At 36.3% G+C, this 22,072-nt stretch overlaps 1 protein-coding gene across 1 annotated transcript; it reads right to left on the reverse strand.

Moving 5' to 3' along the window:
• Positions 1-3,482: 3,482 nt before the first annotated feature.
• On the reverse strand, positions 3,483-5,783 carry LOC134854963 (uncharacterized). Its single transcript, XM_063871342.1, has one exon. It carries the CDS (start codon positions 5,781-5,783, stop codon positions 3,483-3,485), a length of 2,301 nt encoding a protein of 766 aa, XP_063727412.1.
• Positions 5,784-22,072: the final 16,289 nt, after the last annotated feature.

Consider the following 22,072-nt stretch of genomic DNA (forward strand, 5'->3'; position numbering starts at 1 on the left):
ATTGTAAGATGGAGAAGTTTTCCTACCAAATTTTTTATAGTAGGAAAAAAATTAATGTAGTGGAATTTTTTGTGTGATGCTCAACCGGGCAACTTTATTCAACTTTCTTTTAAACTATTTTTACCTGTTTCCTGTTTTAACCCATTGTCTTCTTCTGAAGCGGGTTTTTGGGTAACTGATCCAAAAAAATAACTCCTCCTGAACACATTAGTTTTGGATTCACAATATCTGTCTATACATGTTTTATAACTGGATAGATCTGGATAATTTTCGCATTTTTGGTCAATTTTCTCCCTTGATTGTGTTGTACATGATTTGTGTGCAATATAGCTCCGCAGAACTTTGCAATTGTTTGATTCCATACGATTGCAATTAAAGGATTCCCCAACCGACCAATAAATAACTAGCAATGGAACTGTGGTTACTAAAAAAATAAACAAGATAACTATTTATGAGTAGATTAGATTTCGATGAAGTTTAACTCAGCACCCACATCAATCACTAAAAAGCACCCTGTTGCAACCTAACTTTTGTAAAACTTAAAAAACAGGCTAAAAAATGCGTTTGTGGGCACTTTTCGGTCAGATTTGACCCAAATACCGTGATTTTTTCTTCAATTTTTTTGCCTGCGGTTCAAATAGTTTGGCCAACACGTGGTCCTCATTTAGTGTTTTGTGAGAGCTTGGAAAATCAATTTAGTCGACTTAAAAAGTAATTCGAAAAATTATTTCCCTTTGGAGTTTTCGTTAGCTGTACCAAAAAAGTGAAAAGTCGGCTGATAGATTGATATACTAGCACAACATTTTCAGGCTCTTTTTACTCCACTCTCACCCCCTACCGACTGGGGGGATTTTCACAAGTGAATTTTCACAAGTGTTTTTCTGCTTAAATTGTCCGTTTGTTTCAAAAAATGGCATACGGACTAATTAGGTCACGACAAACATATTTTCATACTAAAACCTTGTAAAACCAATCTTTATACCATACAAATAATGATAAGGAGAGTCGGGGGAAAGAACAAGAGCCCTTTTTGCAATAGCAAAAAAAACTTAACTAATATGTGAGTTATGATTTTTTTCTATCGATCTTTTCCTTCATATTTAACAAAAGCCGCAGTCTTGACTTCCAGTCAAAACAAGTTCAAGTTGTATTTGAATGCAGACTAAAAATCCAAATGGGATTAAGTACAAACTTTATTTTCAGGCAGCTCGTAAAGGCTAAAAAAAGCTCAACTCTGTTCATTCTCTGTTCGTAAAGGCTGAAAAAAGCTCAACTCTCCCCCAACCTTTTTTTCATTTTTCTATCAATTTTTCTGTTATTGTACTTAATTATATTGCTTAAGAAGTTAGTTTGTTCACATTGTTTCAATTTTCAAAAAGGAAACTAAAAGGTGGGGAAATGAAAAAAGTCTATTTTTGTTAATTTTTTGGGAGAGTATAAGTGGAAATAATCCCTTTTTTGCTTTTTACTGTGACAATTTAGAGTTACTTGATCCATTTTCAGCTTGCAAAATTCCTGGAAATCGAATCTGAAAATCCGCCTACAGTGAGAATAATTTTGCTTTTTTCAAATTGATTGCTCGAAAGTTTGGAAAAAAAGACAAGATGAAAGCAAAATAGCAAACCTGATTTGATAACCAGCATCATATCAAAAACAAAAATTGTCAAACGCTGAATTGAATCGCTGAATTTTGCGAGACTCGTGCAAAAAAGTGGCAATGAGATAAATCTAGTTTCGTGTTTTGAGATAAGTTTCATGTGATGAATTTTCACTTCGCATGTGTCTTGTAAATTTTAAATCAGTTGGTGTCTCCAATTTTTTTTTCTCCGTCGATGTTTTTTTATAAAACTAATTGATGGCTAAATGAACAGTTTTGAAATATTTCCTTATTTAGAAAACATTATTAGACTACGAATTCCTTGAACTTTTCTTATAAACATTTTTTGAAATGTTTGGAAAGTTAATATTTAGAAAGTAGGATAATAGTTTCAAGTTTCCAATCGGAAAAAGAAACAATCATCAAAACAAAAATTTACAGCTTTTGGGCCAGCTTTACAGCTTTTCAAGACAATTTGATGAACATGTCTTAAAGGCCACTTTGTTGAAGTCAAGTTTATTATTCATTAGTGCGGAACAAATCATGCTATTATTAAAAGATTTTACCGCATTTTTCTTTAATTCATGTGAGACAATTCATGTCATGAATATCCTCGGGGGAGGGATATCTTATTTGGAACCAAAGGGGAAGGAGTTGAGCCAAGTTTTTTTGTTGTTGTTGTTGTAAAACAATTAAAGTGGTCTTAAATCTTCTTTTTTGGGGTTACGAGGGCAAGTTTCACCGCTGGTCTCGTTAAAGTACAAGGGCTGTTTTCAGTTTGCACGACCGCGCGATGCCATCCGAGCCGGTAAAAACTTCTAACACTTGACCCAGTATCCACACGAGGTCATCTTTTTCGAGTGGTTCCTCGGGTTGCGTCCATTTAGTCCTTCTTATGAGAGTCGGAGCGTACTCTTTAAGTAGACGCCTCCAGAAGCTGTCAAGTCTATCTTTTGCTCGCTTCCAGGACTTGTTGGACGGTTTATTTTTAGATGCTTCGTAGAAGGCTGCTGCTGGAGCGTAGACGAATGGACGGCCCATTAAGAAGTGGTTGGGTGTCAGTGGAAGGTCGTCGTCAAGGTCGCTACTGACATGAGTTAGCGCACGTGAGTTGAGGATTGCCTCGGTCTCGGCTACGATAGTAGCAAATAGATCTCTTGATAGTCGATCAGGACCGAGATTTAGTAAGAATGCTCGTTTTTTCAATGAGACGAGTCGCTCCCACACGCCGCCAAAATGGGGGGCAGCCGGAGGATTTAGGCGCCATCCAACATTGTGGATTTGTAGAGTTTCAGTTAGGGTGGTTTCGTTGAAGTTGATTGGTTCTGAGCGTAGTTGTTTACGCGCGCCGACGAAGTAAGTAGCGTTGTCAGAGATTAAAAGCTTAGGTGTGCCTCTCCTAGCAATTAAACGTCTAATTGCCATTATACAGTTGTTCGTAGTAAGGTTGTCTGTCGATTCCAGGTGAACCGCGCGAGTAGAGAGGCATGTGAAGAGGCAAATATAGCTTTTTCAGTTGTATCCTTTGTTGCTATGTAGAATGGCCTGATATAGTCACTTCCTGTGTTTTTGAATGGAAATGGGTCGTCAGACGGATCGTCGAAACGAGTTGGCGACAAGTCGGCCATGAGTGGATGTAGCCCTTTGCCTTGGAATCTTCTGCAGAGATAGCAGTTATGTCTTATCTGTCTGAGTGTTTTTCGGAGCCCAAGGATGACAAAATTTTGTTGCAGGTAGTTGCGAATGTACTCAGTGCCGTGGTGCATGCAGCGGCGATGAGCGCTTTCGATCATCATACGCACAATTGGGTCCTTTGCGTTAAGAATTATTGGATATTTTGTTGCGTCCGTTAAAGGTGAGTTTCGTAGACTTCCTTGCGCGCGAATTAATGAGTAGAAATTGTGGTGCATCCAACCAGAGCTTTGCTTTTAAGTTCAATTCCCCGTGTAGCACTGTCTGCTGTGTTGAGTCTACCAGGGATGTGTTTCCATTGTTCGGCTTTGCATAACGTAAGTATTTCACACATCTGTTTGCGCAGTAAGTTTTCAGTAGTGCTATCCGTCCAAACGTGAGTGTAGTGGGGCTTTAATAGCATTTCATCAGTAGCGAACTCGCATAGCCGAGCACCCATAAGGGCGGCTTGTAATTCCAGTTTAGGAATGCTCTCTTGGTTCAGTGGTGCTACCTTTGTTCTGCCAATCAAGAAAGTAGTGTGTATGCCAGAGCTACAAGCAGTTCGGAAGTAGATGCACGTAGCCATTGCGTATTGCGACGCGTCGCAGAAAACATGAAGTTGTATATCACTAGGTGACAGCTGTGGACCAAGTAAGCGAGGCAGTCTAACAGGGGGTACTTGTTTGCATTGGTCAACCCATTTGTCAATTATCGGAACAAAGTCACTGGGCACAGTTTCGTCCCAAGAGATACCAGACTTCCACAAGTTTTGCAGAAGAATTTTGAGTTTTATGACAAACGGCGCTAGGATGCCTAAGGGGTCGAAAACCCTTGCTACTGTAGAGAGAACTGTTCGGAGTGTAGATGATGTAGTAATATTTAGCTTGGTTGTTGGTTGCACGAATATCGTATCGTCAGTTGTGTCCCATTTGACAACCAGAATACGATGCACTGTAGCATTAGTAGAAACTTCGCCTCCATCAATGGAGTAGATCGCGTCATTAGTGTTAGATACGAACTTAGTTAGGTTGAATCCCCCCTGTCTTATGGAGGATTTTAGTTGCGTAGTAGAGTCTCTAGCCTCGTGTGTCATGTTGAACGAGTGAACAAAGTCGTCCATGTAAAAGCTTTTGTGAAGCAGTTGAGCAATAATGGGTTTGGTTACGCAGTAATCGGCAGCTGTTTGATGAAGCGCAAAGATGGCAATGGATGGTGAGCATTTTGCACCAAAGATAAGTCGCGTGTATTGGTATTGTTTGATACCATTTTTAGTAGGCCAAAGGAAGCGAAGCGCTTTTTGATCTTCATCTCGAATACCTATTTGCATATACATACCTTCAATATCCGCCGATACAGCCACAGGTTTTTCCCGGAATCGTAGTAGAAGTCCAAACATGTTGTTCAGGAGGTCAGATCCAGTTTCGAGGCAAGAGTTCAGCGAGACGCCCTTGTAGGTTGAGGCAGCGTTGGCTACTCTGCGTACCTTTCCGGGCTTGTTTGGATTCGTGACAGGTTGATGTGGGAGGTACCAAAGTAATTCAGGTTGTGGGTATTGGAAAGTAACGGGCTTGACGTAGTTATTTTCCAGGTCGGTAGTAAGCGATTTCTCATAGAGTTGCATTGTTTCAGGGTCTTTTCTGAGCCGTTTTTGTAGCAATAGCAGTTGAGCTTTAGCTACCGGATAATTGTTTGGCAATTTTATTTTGTTTTTCCAGAGTAGATTTATTTTGTAGCGATCTCCATCGTGCTCAATACTTTTTTCCATAAATCTTAGTTTTCGTTTGCTTTTATCAGAGTATGTAGCTTTGTTATCTTCCTTGATGCCTGATCCTTCTACTTTCCAGAAATTTTCCACTAAATCAGTGAGATTAGCGTCTTCTTGATCATTTAAGTCGATGAAGTTAGTTGAGTGTGAATTTGATCCGGAACTATTAGATTTCTGGTTGAGTGGGCCAGTGATCGTCCAACCTAGTAGGTTTTGTACAGCGTAAGGGTTGCTTGTAGGGCCTTTTCTAATATCGCGCTCCGCAATATTCCAGAAAGCATCTACGCCAAGCAAAATTTGAACTGTGTTGTCGCCTAGTTCAGGAAAGTTGACAAGTCGAAGGTGATTGTAGAGTGGGCTAGTTTTATTAAGGTTGTTTGCGTCGATAGCGTCAAAACTCAGAGCTTCAACTGAATAGACTGATTGTAGCGTGAAAGTAGGTTTTGTAGCGTTGTGTGGCCCGATACTAAGCCGGATCAGCGAGGAAGACACTTTGTCCTTACTGACAGCACCTCGTACGCTAAGCTGTAGTTGTTGGCTTGGTTTGTACTGAAGTGTTTCATCTGTTTTGTTGAGGATATATGAGCAGCTGCTGCAGTTGTCGAGTATGGCGTAGCAATCTAGTTTGATGCCATTGTTAAACAGTGTTACCGGCATAAATTGTAACTGATTTCTGATGTTGTTCATTTTTTGGATTGGATCCTCAGCTTGTTCCGAGGGCTTGGTTACTGTAGTGCCAAGCTGCATGTTATTTGATTTTTGGTTGTGCGTTTGAAACGGTTTTTTGTCGATGTGTAGAGTTGAATGGTGTTTCCCTCCGCAGTTGTTGATGAAACATCGCATAGACGATGTGCATTAACTAAAATCTGTGTTGGCCTAAGCAGTTGAAGCACAGCTTATGTTGCTTCACCAGCTCTGCCCGTTGATCTACGGGAAGTTTCAAAAAGTCCGGACTTTTTCCAAGGTAGTGAACTTGGTTATCTATTGGACATGTTAATGTTGTTGGTCTTGCTGATATGCCTGAAGATTTGTCGTAGTTTTGCCTGGACATAGAAGTAAATTGGTTGGGTCGGCTGTCGGGTTGTTGTTGCTTCATAGGTTGGCGATTTCGTCCCACTTGATTTGAAGTCGACGGCTCTATGTCCAGGTTCTCGCATGCTCGCGAGTAGTTTTTGAGGTACTGCGTCAAGTCTTTGAGTGTAGCATAATCGAGATCGTGCAGCACGCAGTGTTCTTCCCACTTCATTAGTACTCTTACTGGGAGTTTTGATCGAGCAAGTCGGGTCAGGTTACTAGAATTTAGATCAGCGGTGTAGCCGTTGAATTCGAAGTTGTGGATTAGTTTCCGTAGGAAAGCAGCGTATCTTATAAAGCCCTGTGGTTCGCTTAGTATCAATTTGTCAAACTTCTCAAGTTCCCTGATGAACGCTGACACCACATATTTTGGGTTACCTTATCTACGCACTAATTCAAGTATTGCATGTTCATACTGAGAAGAATTGGTTCCGTAGCTCTCTATTAGAGATTTAGCATTATCAGTGCCTAATGACTGCAAATAAGTTATTTTTTCAACCGGGATTAGGCGTGGATTGTTGCCAATCGCAGTCTGGAAGAGTTCGAACCAGTTGTTACACTCCAGTGGGTTGCCGTCAAACATTTGTAGTTTTAAATCTGGTAATTTGAATCCTTTCAAACTGTAGTTGATGGCAGTGGTCGCATGACTGGTAGTGTGGTTGGTGACCTGTTTTTGTTCATTATTGAAAAGGCTGTTGCGTAGTTGTTCGTGTGATTGTAGGATAGTCCTATGATGGTCGTTGAAGTGGTTGGTAACGAACTGTTCAGATGTAGTAGCAGGACGTTTTGCAATTGAAGTTTTTAGCAGACCATATCGGTTATTGCCAGTTGACATCTGGGCTTCGTGTCTTGAGTTATTGTTCCAAATGTGATTTTCATTGGAAACTGGTGGAGGCGAGAAGTTGTAGCGTAGAGGAGCTCGAAAGTTGAAAATACATGGGCTTGCAGACGGTGAGACTGATCTGAAATCAGTTGTAGAAGTAGTGATGACACTGTTGATTGTCTGATCCATAGCTCTGTTGCTTCCCGGTAGAGGTGGGAAACTGTACCGCTGGGGAGCGTCTAAGTCGAGTGTACCCAAGCAGTAGGTGGATGTGTAAATGAGACGTCGGCAGCCGTAGTACTGATGAAGTTGTTGGCCAAGCTTTCAGTAGTATTTGAGCTTCTTAGTGGTACACTGGCTGTTGTAGATGTGCCTTGCACTCTAAGTGGGCTGTTTGACCTTGTGGAAACTAAACCATCGTTTGTTAAGACCTTTTCGTATTTTCTAACATTGATTAGTAGGTCGCACTTTCGTTTTCGTAGCGTTGAAGCAGTGTTGAGGCAGTCTTGTGCTTCCTGAGTAGAAAACGCGGCTAAGTCGTCTGCGAGCGTATCAAGCAGGTCAAAACAAGTGGTTATCTCCTGAAAACTGAGTTTAAAGTACTCGATTTCGCTTGAGTTGGCTATTTGCCTCGTTACTTCTTCCTCAAGCTCCTCGAAAGTACTGTAGCGGCGTCTCCATTGATTGAGTAGCTGTTGTAATGTTGGCTTCGTTGGAGCCTTTCGAGAAAGTAGTACAAAGAGTAGAAAAAATGTATTAAAAGTTAACGAGCTCGGATGGCAGCGATCGCAAAGTAGTTCCGGTAATGAAGCTTTTTTGAGCTTTCTCAAGATTTTTGCTATAAGTTACGTTTAATTTTCTGTTAAAGTCAACCAGCCATAGGGTTAACCCGGTGGTTAATTAAACAAAGTGAGCTACAGCTCACGCAGTTATGAGCTTTTTAATTATGGTTAAGGACTAAGCGGTGAATATATTTTTTTTAATGTTCAAATGGGTAAAAAAATTTTGAGACTTTCACAATTTTTGTAGAAAGTTTTGTAGATGTGGCTAGTAAAACCTTTTGTAGTTATGGGTTTAAAGAAAACGTTTCGGAAAAATGGGCTTTTGAAAATTCGCAGCAGCTAGTTTTGGGCTAGAAAGTTTTGGCTATCGGGTTTTGGCTATAAGTTTTTTTTTGTATAAGTGGGAACCTTGTTTTTTTTGTGTGTGTTCAGGTACTACTTTATTACCCCGAGGATTAAAATTAAATTGAACAATTGAAGATTAGCATTACATATCTAGGGTTGTATATTTCTTAAGTTTTTGCTAATAAAGACTACTCAAAAAAAACTTAGCACAATTATTAAGATCTAGCACAGTTTGGGTTTCGGCTGACGAGCACAAGCTTAATGATTTTTGATTGAGGGGAAGATTTACTGAACAATTGAATCATGCCTGTTTTTGTTTTCAGTTTTTGGTCTAGAAGTTTTGTAAATTGACTATAGTTTTCAAGCATAAGCACAAATTGGATGTGAAAAAAATTTTTCGAAATAGATCTAGCCTGACTTGGCACTTGAGGTAGACTGGCACTTGATAGACCGGCACTTGGGCTCTGACTATGCCACTTTTGGTAGACCGGCACTTGGGCTCTGACTATGGCACTTGAGGTAGAACCGCTGGTTGTGTCCTGGGCTGCGTTGTGGGGGGCTGAGTTGTCCCTGTTGACTTACTGTAGACTTCGATATTTTTTTCAATTTTGTTCGCCAAATATTCAAGACAATTTGATGAACATGTCTTAAAGGTCACTTTGTTGAAGTCAAATTTATTATTACTCATTATTGCGGAACAAATCATGCTATTATTAAAAAAAATCACCACATTTTTCTTTAATTCATGTGAGACAATTCATGTCATGAATAAGAAAGTAGAATAAATGTTTCAAGTTTCCAATCGGAAAAAAAAACAAAATCAAAACAAAAATTTACAGCTTTTGTGCCATTCGAGACCAAAGTATATAATAGGACTCCAAATCGTCATCTTTCTTATTTTAAAAAAAGAAATTTATCTTAAATTGGCAGTGCACAATTTATTTCCTGTTATTTTACTTCAAAAACTGTTTTTTTTTTATATGAAAAAAAGTTTCTTTTCTGTTCAGATTCTACCAAAAAATTTGCTCTATTTTTGCTTCATTCTTTTTTTGGTGTAAAATAACAAAACAGTTCAAAAACGCATCACAAATTAATTTTGATTTCAGTTTCTTCTTTTTTTAAAATTAAGTAAAACTAGGTCACAATTTCATCTTTTTTAAAAATTAACTAAGACTAGGTCACAATTGATTAAATAATAGAAATATAGTCCGCTGTAATAATTAGAATTGGCGGCCGATCTTTTTTGTTTTAAGAAGATACATTTCGTTTTTGAGCAATGCTTTTGATTTTTTTTCAACTTCATAGTTTTTCTTCGAAAAACAGTTTTTTTTGCCAATAAAACCATTTTTTTTGTTACCGTATTTTGTAGTTTTCAGTGTAAAATTTCAAATGCACATTTGTTTCACTTCTTGTTTGTCAAAACCAAAAAAAAAACTTTTTAAAAAATTAAACTTTTTTTTAATGAATAAACAAAAGATGAATAAACCTTCAAAATCTTTTTTTTATTTGCAAATGTTTCAATTGATTTATTGAACAGCGTAGCCTTTTTTTTCTTACTGTATTAACACTGTGAAAACTTCATTAAATAAAATAAGTTATTCTTAACTACACTTTTTTGAGTTTTAATTTAAGTTGGAATTAACTTGATGGTAATTTTAAATCAAAAGCCACCCGACAAACTTAAGATCATTTCTAGGTAACTATCAGTTCTGGACATCCATAAAACACGTATTTTTGAACATTAATTTTGTTAAACTTTAATTATCAGTTCTTCAGTTCCATGAAATACGTATTTTTGAGCATTGAGTGTTCTGTTGTCTGACACAAATACAGTTTTCGTTTATTTATTTTTTTTTGCGTCTGACAACTGCATTTGTCTTGCAGAAGCAGTGCTCTCTAATAGATCGTCCGCTCACATCTGCTGGTTGTGACTCGTTTAATCTCGGAGCATCAAAGGTTCTTTTTTAAGGCTACAAAAGCAAAATCGACCATCGTAATCGTTAACGCTGTTTGGAATATGTCTTTTAGAAATTTTCTGGCTTGATTAGGACTATTTAGCCCCGCAAGAACGTTTCAAAGCTAAAAATTTGACCATATTTCTCATCAAATGAGTAAAAATCAAAAGCTGGTGACTGCAGTTGGATTTCTAAGTATAACAGTCTGATAGGCCACGTTCTGTTAGCATGCGTTTGGTTAATCAACTACGGCAGTAGAACGGTCAGCATACTCGTCCTATGGAGAAAATCTCAAAGTGTCGTTTTCTTTTGATTTTTCAATTTCATCAAAAAATTAGCGCTTCATAAATATATATGATCGTTGAAACCACTATCTTAAAAATGACATTTTGCGTTCATATTTGATGACATGAACTTAAACTCAATACGATAATTTCATTTTATTTACGAAAACATCACCAGTTCAATTCGCAGAGGAGTAGGTTATTATATAATTAACTGTTGAAAAAAATCATTCCTCATATCTAGATTGGGTTGCATGCAAAAAAGAAAATCAGTCAACTTTTCAAGTTTACGTTTGCTGAAAAAATGGCTGCTTAAAAATCCAATAACTGATCGTAAAATTACGACTCAATAGAGGTGCCCTTAATACAGGGTTTATCCAGAGAACTCGATTTGATTACCTTCTGAAAAATTTACCTTCGGGCTGTAAGACAAATACACTGTTTCTATTTCAAACGCTTGAAAAAGATAGTTTACTGTATTAATACGTACATATACGCTCACAAATATAGTTTTATCCTAATGATACACGTGTTTCCTGAGCTCTAGTCTAGTAGTAGGTGTAGTAAACTAAGGCAAAGTAACACTTTTTATAGCAGGTGCTATTTTGCATTGTTTTGCTACGACTAAAATTTATAATAAAAAAATAGTAAATTCCTAACGATAGATAAAGAAAAACAGGTTTCTATACAGGAAACACAGAAAACCGGGTTCGATTATATATATTTAAATTTTCTATCCTGGTTACAAGCCTTTGTTGGGTACCGGAATGAATGAGCGCCTCGTAAATTTCAAAACTCTAATTTTGGGTGATTTGCTAGCATGTGAGTTAGGTATGGAGGTCTAGCTCATAGAGTAATTTCGGATAGGGTACACCGTCTGCTCGTCACGCTATCTTATTTTCGGCCGGATAGATTCGTGCAACTTCTTAGTCTAATACCGATCCTAATCTTACTCTCAATACTACTAGTCTCAGGGTGTTTAACTAGTCTCTGCTAGGCTCAAAAGATCTAGAGTATACTGGTATTGTTGCGGCTGCTGAAGTACTCGGAAAGAGTCAACTGTTTTCTAAGTTAAATTCAATTCTCTCTGGTGCTGAAATTACAAGTAATTTCAGCACTTACAAATAAGTGGATAGTTTGTTAGATGGATTGTGATTGGTTAGTATTAAATACTTTACAGTGATTTAATATCTAATTTATAAATAATAAAATATGTAGTTCGGATTAGGTTCCACCCATCCGGGTTTTACAGAGTTTTTTGAGTTTTATCTTTTTTACTCTGTACGTGAAGGATGGATGATGAACGGTTGTATTTGGCGAACATCATTTTCTTTTTTTCTCGTTTTCTGGAGAAGAGAGGTCCTTGACTTTGAACCAATGTCTTAAGGAAGGTCCAGGACGTTGAAGTTTATCATCGTTGTTCAACAACGAAGGTGATCCCCAATGAAGGAAATCTTTTTAGATTTCAGAATTCAAATGCCTTGCTATGTCATCTGTGCTTGCATTTGTAGAAGGGTGATTGTGATCAATCCTAGTCTGGAGATGGCATGGAGCTCGTGTTTGGAAGAGGTGCCGTGTTTCTCGGATCTGTACGTATGCTTGAACATCGAGGTGGTCATTGGTCTGATTCAATGAAGTCCTTTGCTGCGAAGCCAATTCGTACTCTAAATCCTTTGAGTTGTGATTGTGTGCGGCATGTCGGTTGTGATTGATAGTCATTCTGTCATTCATTTGTGATGGGATCGTCTAGTCTTTGGATGTTCGTCTTGGTTGTTGTATGTGATCTATATACTGCATATTATAATTTTACATTTTATAATTTTTTGTTAATTGTTTTTTAGTTATGATCTTGGTTAATTGTTTTCACAAAAGCTTTTTATTTTAGTTTAGTTATTTTGAAGAGTTACTCACCCTTGAGTACCTCTTATTAAAATTAGTGGTGGGGTCACAAAGCGTGGTGTAGCGCGGTGGGTTAGGCCGGCTATAGAGCATGCTCAGGACGTCCTTCCTGGTGGGTTAGGCCAGGAGTGGGAGTATGATTTCGTGCTTTTTCTTTGAAGGGTCCTGTTTTGTGTTAACATTATATGGTGAGTGTTTCTGGGTTTTCTTATGTTGTTTATGGTTGTGTCATTTTCTCAAAAATCGAATTGTTTTTGGTATGGGTGTGTCTTTCGACTTTTTTGTGTTTTATTAGTTCTTTCGTTGACTTTGTAATAGTTTTCAAAAGAATAAATTATCCAGTTTTAAGCTGGGTTAATCCGGTTTGGGTACCGTTGGTGTTCTTTTCTTAGTCATTCTGTTATTTTATGATTTGTGGTGTTTAGTCATTCGCGTTGGTTAGTTTAGTATAGTGTACAATTCCATTCCAACCGGGTTAAAGGAAAGTTGGAAACTTGTTATCATTAGTTGGAGTTGTTGTTATTGAAAACTTGAAACATAAAATCATTATTTTAAACAATTCTTCATAGGCGAGCTGTGCGAGTATGGATAGAATTCTTTGAAAAGTTTCCTAGTTTTTGTATTTTTCATTTGTTGTAGATGATGATGATGAAAGGGCTAGAAAAAGAAAATGAAACATTATAAAGAATGGTTAGGAACTTTCATATTTATTAGTGAATAGAATTTAAAATATACTTACCTAGTCTTCCGGGAAAAATCCATGGGGAAAAAGGTCTTGAATTAGTTCTGATGATGTTAGTAATTTAGCTAAAATGCAGATGATATTTTTAGTTTGAAGCAGTGGCCAAAGCAATTGAAGTGTTTTGATGATATTTAGTTCTTCTGTGCCTACTGCAAATTCATGAGGTGTGTTGTTAATTAAATTATAAAGTTTGTGGTTATATTTAGCGTTGTGTATAAATTCAAGGATAGGGATTTCTATAGGTTGTAGGAATTCATGCGGGACGAGGAAGGGTCGGGATTCTTTATCTTGGAAGGAGTTGATGATGGGACAGAATATATACATTTAGTTTATGGGGTCATAATTGCGGAGGATGCCGTGAAGGTTAGTATCTTTTATGCAATAGGTGAAGTTAAGGAAAAACGGTGATGTGTATTTCGAGTTAATGAATTGGAAGCGATGGTGGGGTTGTCGTGAGGGTGTATGTAGATGGAAGTGATTTTGAATAAAACGATAATCTGTATAAGTGTGCGTTTGTTTAGTGCGCAACATAATATCGTGGGAGCAGTGCAGATCGCGTTCGTGCGGTGTAAGGAAGTGAAAGGTTAGTGTGAATAAATCAAATTTTTCTAAAAAGCTTTGATAGGCGTGTGCGTTAATGAGGGCTTCGGAAATGATGTGGTCGTGTCTTTTATCAAAGATGTTAATTGTGAAAATATATGGTGTGGAGATAAAAAATTTTTCGGTTAATTGTGGATTAGCAAAGCGGTCGTCATCTAGGAATTGATCGTGGTTAGGGCGGATGATATTATGATCAGAGTATTCAATGGTGAATTCGTTAGCGCGGGGTGCAGTAAATTCTTTTAGTAATTTTTTGAAACCTACATAAGTGAATTGTTGTAATTTGAGTGCTGTGGTTAGTTTGTGTAACATGTCTTTACAATTTTTGGTGTCTGTGAAGGTGTTGTAAAGTGGTAAGTAAAGAGGGTTAGAGTAGTGATAATATGATATCCAATGAAGTGTTGGGATTAGGACGTATTCGTCTACATAATTTGTGTTGTTATCATTAATTGTGGATGTATTTAAAGTGTATTGAGGGAATGATGGTAAGTTAGTTTGTAAAAATTGTCGGGTATTTTTGTGTTTTGGATGATCAATATATTCTTTTGCGGTGCCTGGTTTAGTAGTGAATGGATTATTTGGGAATTTTCTTTTAAAAGTGCGGTAAGCTCGGTTAGTACTAGTGGATGTTTCAGTGGAATTTTGTGATTGAGTATGATCGGATAATGGTGTTGGTGTGGAGGGGCTAGAATTCGCTGTCACGGATGAAAGGTGATTTATAGTAAAGGTATCGGGGTGGATGATTTGTTGTTGGAGGGTAATATAGTTGTCAAGTTCGGAGGAGACTTGAGGGATATCTGGGGAATTGTTGGTCGATCTATCTGTAAGGGATGAAGGGTAGGTTGGGGTGACTTGAGATGGGTAGGAGGGAACGGAAAGAGATGGTAGTGGGTAGCTGGTGTTTATAGGCTTAAAAGGGGGTTGTGAAAAATTTTGGGAGTTGGTTTGGGAATACGTGGAAGGAGAGGGTTCGGAGTTGGCAAATTCGTCAGGGGTTTCGAGGTCTGAGTTGTTGAATTGTGATATTGTGCGAAAAACTGAGGTGTCTGTATAAGTATCTGAATTCGTGCTGGATGGTATATTAATTACAAAATCAGGTGGGGGGAAAGCGAAAAGCGGAATAATGGGAACTGGATTTTGGAGGTTTGCTGGGTGGGAATTTGAACGATGGAGGGATCCAAGTTGGCGGCTCATCGTGTGCTGTGTAAATGATTGGTCGTTATATGTTGAATAGGGCTGTGTAGAGAATGGGGTCAAAAATTTGTGTTATTTGTAATTGTGAGATTTCGAAAATTTCTGGGGACTAAGGATTAGGGGTGATTTTGTGGTAGGGCTGGTACTTGTGGTGCTGTAGGGGTTGGATCTACGTTATTGTGTTCTTCGTCATATGTATTTGGTCTTGTGGCTAGTTTTGTATTGTATTCTTTGATTTGTGCGTCGAGAAGTATTTTGTTTATGGATGACGAAAATATTCCAAAAAATTCTGCAAATAATATGCGTGCTACACTTGCTTGGCGGTTAACTTGTGTGTGTATAGCGCATGTATTATAGATTCCTTTTAATAGTGAGAAAACAAATCCTACAAAATTGAACATAGCGTATAAGATAGTCAATCTTTCTAAGATGTAATAGGGCCATCCTAGAAAAGCGAGTATCTCGTTTTTTAAGGTGACAAAATTGAAAATGTTTATGGGTAAAACATCTTGTGGACTGTATTTTTCGCCATTTAAATAAATATAGTCTTTAATGTCTCTAAAATATCCGCTATTATCTTGGTTGTAGATATCTGCAAATCCTGCTGTTTCTGCAAGTTTTCTTAAATTTTGATCAATTGATTGTCTTTGTATAGTATCCATTTGTGTAAGTAGTTCTTGGAATTGTTGTGTTCTAATGTGATGTTGTATATCAGATTTAGAGTAAATTCCAATGGATTGTAAATCTATATTGGGGTTTCTAGCAGTGGCTCTGATGCTTTCTGGTGAAAACTTTTTAAGTGGTTGCATTAATGTAGGATATGGTGCTAATAGGTAGTATTTATCTTCGTCTGGGTTTAATTGTATTACATTGTGGCTACTTTCAGATCCACATGGAACTGCGGTGTCCCAAAAATATGTTCGTCTTGAGAGTGTATCGACAAAGTGTACTTTGTTTTTGTAGAATATGGGTATTCTTTTGTAGCAACGTTTATCTTCAAAGACATATAATGGTGATACTTTTTTAGTGCAAGTATAAAACCATAAGATGTTTCCTTCGTAGTCAAGGAAGTTTGATCTATTTCCTGAAATAAATATCCTGCGTAGGGTATTTTTAATACTGCTAATGCGAGTGATTGTAAAATTTGTGTTCTTTCTAATTCGCATAGTCGATGTAATGTTTCTAATTCTGAGAGTGACATTTCTTGAAAAACTCTACTAATTGTGTAGTGTAGTTTCATGTCTAGGTGAATGTCATAATGTATGTTTCCAAAATATGTTGTATTCAGAAGTGATAGTTCTTGTAATCGTGTACTGTGTTCATCAATTGGTGTTAATTTTCCTCCTGGTTGAGCTACATATTTTTGAAATTTAACTGGAGTGTAGGGTTTTCCTTCGTATTTATATATTGCTGTCGCGTGTGGGTCTATTTTAACTTTTCCGGTAGTCATGTCGAAACCTTGTTCGTATTCGACAAGTATTTCGGAGTATTGTGTTTTGTGAAGTGGAGTTGTGTATTTACATGCAAATTCTGTTTCGTGGTAGATTTGAAAACGTGTAAGTTTGTTTTCTATTATATCTAGATTTTTGAAATCGTAACTGCGTTTGCGATGTATGTTTACTTCTTCATATGGGATGGATTCTATGAAATATTTTTTGTGGAATTTTATCATTCTAGCGTGTATCTTTGCTACTTGAAATGTTGTGCAAGTGTCTTCGGGAAACCAAACAGTTGTTGCTTGGGTTCTCGTTGTAGGGTCACAATATCCTTGATCATTTTTACAAGGTAATCTAATTCCTTGATAGATCATTGTGTTATCTTCTAAATCTCGTGTGAGTTGTATTTTTTCTAGTTGTATTTTCCAATCAAAAAACATTATTTGTTGGTATCCTCTATTTTTTGTATCTGCTTTGCAGTTTGAGGGATCGTTGATTCCAATGTGTGGAACCCAATGTTTATCTTCAGGGTCATAAGTTAAACGTTCGTGTGCGCCATTAAATGGATATTTGTCATCTAATTTTATATGTCCTTGATAGCGTTCAAGTTCTGCTTGGTGTACAGAGTCGCTAAAAACATGGAAGTGTACTATTTGTCTGTCTGAGTGTTTGTTTTTTGTAAGGTTTAACCTATGTTATTCGACTTTACAATCATCGGGATTGAGATGTAAAAGTCTTTCTATATTACTTTGGTAAAACGATTCGTGATCTAGTCTATTTTTATTTCCGTTTGAAACTTGTGAGCAGTGTACTTTCTTTTTCTGAAAATCTTGCTGTAAATTTATATCCGGTGACTGTTGTTGCTCGGGGTTTTGAGTATAGTGTTGCCATTACGTTTGTAGTTCTATAGCTTGTGGTTCTGTTTCGCATTGTGTAACTTGATTTATTTCATATTTTTGTAATGTTTTTTGTTCGTTTTCTTCACAATCATAATGTGTTACTAGTAAATCTTGAGGTCCTGTCCGAGGAGATGGACTTATATTCTGTTCAGAAAGTGTGAGAAAAAGGATGTTTAAAAATAGTAATATCTTTAAAAGATACACGTGTACGATAGTCCTGAATATGGGTTATAAAATGTTATATATCCAATTGTGGTTTTTGTGTATCTATCGTATTTATAGATTACTTCTGTTGTAATAAATGGTGGTGGTAGTGTTTGAGCTGTAATGTTAGAGGGGCTAAGTGGAAAAGGATGCTGAACGATATTATTAAGTTTAACTGTGATTTCGAATTTTAATTGAAGGCTGTTTTGATTTAGTATTTGAACATTATGTTCTCGGATATCTTCGTGGATATCTTGTCTGTTTTGTAGTCGGTTTATTGCCCAACTGTGTAGTCGGTGGCTTTCGTTATGTTGTCCTAACAGTGGAGTTGGTGCTACAAATGTAATCCAATCTAGTCTGAGAGGTATATTTGTAGATTTTTCACTATATCTAGCTTCAATATCGTGTGAGATGTTGAGGGGAAAAATTGATGGTGAAATTTGACTTAAGGATGGTGTTGATGGAAGTGATAGTGTTTCTGGTAAGGATGAAAATGTTGTTTCTGACGAAGTATTTACTGGGTCATTAACTAAGTTAGGTTCTCCTTGTGAGTAGGATTGTGTTGCCCAACGAGGTAAACGTTCGTTTGGGTTTGGTGGATTAAAAGGGTTTTCACGTATTTGTGCTGAAGTTGGTGTTGATCCTAAATTTTCTGAGTGAATATTAGGAGTTAGAGTTGGTGTATCTGGTAGTGTTATACTGGAATTTTCTGAAGATGATGGTGTTGGAGATTGTGGTATACTAAAGGTAATTCTGGGGGTTTGAAAATTTCTATTTCTTCTTGGATGTATGATTTGTCTATTTACTTCGAGTGTATTTTGATTTTGACTAAAGTGTCGGATTCGATTTAAGTCTTGTTGTAGTGTGGGGTATAGATTATATGTTGGTTCACTTAATGATGCTTGTCTTTGAACTGGTTCTAGGGGTTCAGATAAAGGGGCTTGTCGCTCAAAAGTATATGGGTTATCTTGAAATGAAATTCGTGTGGATGTTTGGGGTTTTGAGTAGTTGTTGGTTTTGTTGGGTTTTCTTGGGAAGTTGTCGGTGAGGACTGGTATGGGGGTGTTTGGTTAGCAATTTTGAAAGTGTGTTTGCAATTTTGTATATTTTAGTGAGAAGATTTATGTTTGTTATAGTATTCTTCGATGAATAGAATCAGAAGGATTGTGGCTACTGCAAATGTTACTATTGCCTTTTTTATACATTTACATATTGTCATAATTAGGGATGTTACAAATGTGACAAAGATTAACGTTTTTATCATTCTATTATCGTACCTGTATATATGATCAATGAGTAGGGAACAATAGGAATATAGGGTGTAGAGGGTATAGAAAATCAAAATTATGTTTATGAAAATTATTAGAATTACTATAAAAAGTTCAAAAATGTCGGTACAAAATAGTATGAAAAATTTAGAAATTAGGAAAAGTTTGAGAAAAATGTTTAGAAATATATTTTTTAGGAAGAGAACTGTAGAAGAGAGAAGCATTTGAGAAAATGATCTGTTCGTCGAATATTTTTTGAATTGCTGAGGCTATATTCAAGTGTGGTCGGATTATTATTTGATTTTTTGACAAGTGGGTTGAGTTTCTTGAAAAATTGTTGGGGGCTTATTTTATGGTGTTCGGGAGGTCTTCTTGACTTTATTTTTATTTGGAGGGTAATCCGAGGTATTTTTGAGAAATTTGTAGTTTAGGCTGAATGATCATGGTTCATTTTTTCTTTAGGCTAATTTGCCATTTTTGGTTGGGGGGTTTTGGAAGGTAATTTTGGGAAAATATTGTTGATCTTTGGGTTATTAGATAGGGGAGGGTTGGAAGATTATCGTGGTATTTATTTTAGTTGTCAAAGTTTAGCGAGTTGCCTATTTTTGACCTGGAGGTTGTAAAGTTATAGTTACAGATATGCCTGGAGATTAATATCTATCTGCTAAGAGGTTGGTATTTTTAGAGATTCGAAAGTGGTTGATTTGAATGAATCTTATTGGTTGATTTTGAACTAGATTTTTGGTGTTATTTTCAGCATGTTATTTGGAAAATACGAAAGTGAAAATGTGTAAGATGGATAATGAGATGAAAATGTTTTGAAGAAAGAAATAAATTCAGTTGTGAAATTCAACTTTCTTTAATATTTTAGATTGTGGGATGAATGTTTTATAATTTTTCCGTGGTTGGTTTCTAAGTCTTGATGAATCTCTATGTGTAGATTTTTCTTTCTGTTCTTGTGGTAAAATTTTGTCTATCATTTTTCTATTTTTTCTTTCTTTTTCTAAGTTATTTGTTTTTTGGGTGTTTGCGTCTTTGTGAATTTTGTCTTGTTTTTGAACTTGTGTATCTTGATTTTTATGATTTTCATCTAATTTTTGTTCTAATTGTGTGTTATTTTGAATAACTTTTAAACCGGTGAAGGAATATAGTTGAGTTAATTCGCGTAAAGCGTATTCTTTCGGATAATAAGGTAATAAATTGTTTCTGTGTTGAACAATTTCTTTTTTTGCTGTATCTACAAGTTTATATGTGACTTCAGTTGGTTTGTCGATTATTTGGTAGGGTCCTTTTCGAAGTGGTTGTAATTTTTTAGAAATTCCTTTTTGTGTTTGAAAGTTGGGTATTAAAACAAATGTTCCTATTTTTAGATCGGCGGCTGGTGTAAATCTTTGATTTTTTTGCTGATCAATGTTTTGTCGTTGTAACAATTTTTTTGTTATTTTTTGATAAATTTCGTTATGTCTTTTATCTCTGTTTAAAATCCATTCGGTGTGTGTACCGAAGGCTAGTTTGAGAATTTGTGGGTGATGAAAATGATCTTCATCATGTGTATGCAATGGTAGATTGTAACATATGGAATCTTTAGTCGGTGTGCAATGTCCTTAGGTTCTCCTTGTGAGTAGGATTGTGTTGCCCAACGAGGTAAACGTTCGTTTGGGTTTGGTGGATTAAAAGGGTTTTCACGTATTTGTGCTGAAGTTGGTGTTGATCCTAAATTTTCTGAGTGAATATTAGGAGTTAGAGTTGGTGTATCTGGTAGTGTTATACTGGAATTTTCTGAAGATGATGGTGTTGGAGATTGTGGTATACTAAAGGTAATTCTGGGGGTTTGAAAATTTCTATTTCTTCTTGGATGTATGATTTGTCTATTTACTTCGAGTGTATTTTGATTTTGACTAAAGTGTCGGATTCGATTTAAGTCTTGTTGTAGTGTGGGGTATAGATTATATGTTGGTTCACTTAATGATGCTTGTCTTTGAACTGGTTCTAGGGGTTCAGATAAAGGGGCTTGTCGCTCAAAAGTATATGGGTTATCTTGAAATGAAATTCGTGTGGATGTTTGGGGTTTTGAGTAGTTGTTGGTTTTGTTGGGTTTTCTTGGGAAGTTGTCGGTGAGGACTGGTATGGGGGTGTTTGGTTAGCAATTTTGAAAGTGTGTTTGCAATTTTGTATATTTTAGTGAGAAGATTTATGTTTGTTATAGTATTCTTCGATGAATAGAATCAGAAGGATTGTGGCTACTGCAAATGTTACTATTGCCTTTTTTATACATTTACATATTGTCATAATTAGGGATGTTACAAATGTGACAAAGATTAACGTTTTTATCATTCTATTATCGTACCTGTATATATGATCAATGAGTAGGGAACAATAGGAATATAGGGTGTAGAGGGTATAGAAAATCAAAATTATGTTTATGAAAATTATTAGAATTACTATAAAAAGTTCAAAAATGTCGGTACAAAATAGTATGAAAAATTTAGAAATTAGGAAAAGTTTGAGAAAAATGTTTAGAAATATATTTTTTAGGAAGAGAACTGTAGAAGAGAGAAGCATTTGAGAAAATGATCTGTTCGTCGAATATTTTTTGAATTGCTGAGGCTATATTCAAGTGTGGTCGGATTATTATTTGATTTTTTGACAAGTGGGTTGAGTTTCTTGAAAAATTGTTGGGGGCTTATTTTATGGTGTTCGGGAGGTCTTCTTGACTTTATTTTTATTTGGAGGGTAATCCGAGGTATTTTTGAGAAATTTGTAGTTTAGGCTGAATGATCATGGTTCATTTTTTCTTTAGGCTAATTTGCCATTTTTGGTTGGGGGGTTTTGGAAGGTAATTTTGGGAAAATATTGTTGATCTTTGGGTTATTAGATAGGGGAGGGTTGGAAGATTATCGTGGTATTTATTTTAGTTGTCAAAGTTTAGCGAGTTGCCTATTTTTGACCTGGAGGTTGTAAAGTTATAGTTACAGATATGCCTGGAGATTAATATCTATCTGCTAAGAGGTTGGTATTTTTAGAGATTCGAAAGTGGTTGATTTGAATGAATCTTATTGGTTGATTTTGAACTAGATTTTTGGTGTTATTTTCAGCATGTTATTTGGAAAATACGAAAGTGAAAATGTGTAAGATGGATAATGAGATGAAAATGTTTTGAAGAAAGAAATAAATTCAGTTGTGAAATTCAACTTTCTTTAATATTTTAGATTGTGGGATGAATGTTTTATAATTTTTCCGTGGTTGGTTTCTAAGTCTTGATGAATCTCTATGTGTAGATTTTTCTTTCTGTTCTTGTGGTAAAATTTTGTCTATCATTTTTCTATTTTTTCTTTCTTTTTCTAAGTTATTTGTTTTTTGGGTGTTTGCGTCTTTGTGAATTTTGTCTTGTTTTTGAACTTGTGTATCTTGATTTTTATGATTTTCATCTAATTTTTGTTCTAATTGTGTGTTATTTTGAATAACTTTTAAACCGGTGAAGGAATATAGTTGAGTTAATTCGCGTAAAGCGTATTCTTTCGGATAATAAGG

This window comes from Symsagittifera roscoffensis, chromosome 10 (genome assembly GCF_963678635.1).
Source record: "Symsagittifera roscoffensis chromosome 10, txSymRosc1.1, whole genome shotgun sequence".
Taxonomy (NCBI): Eukaryota; Metazoa; Xenacoelomorpha; order Acoela; family Convolutidae; genus Symsagittifera; species Symsagittifera roscoffensis.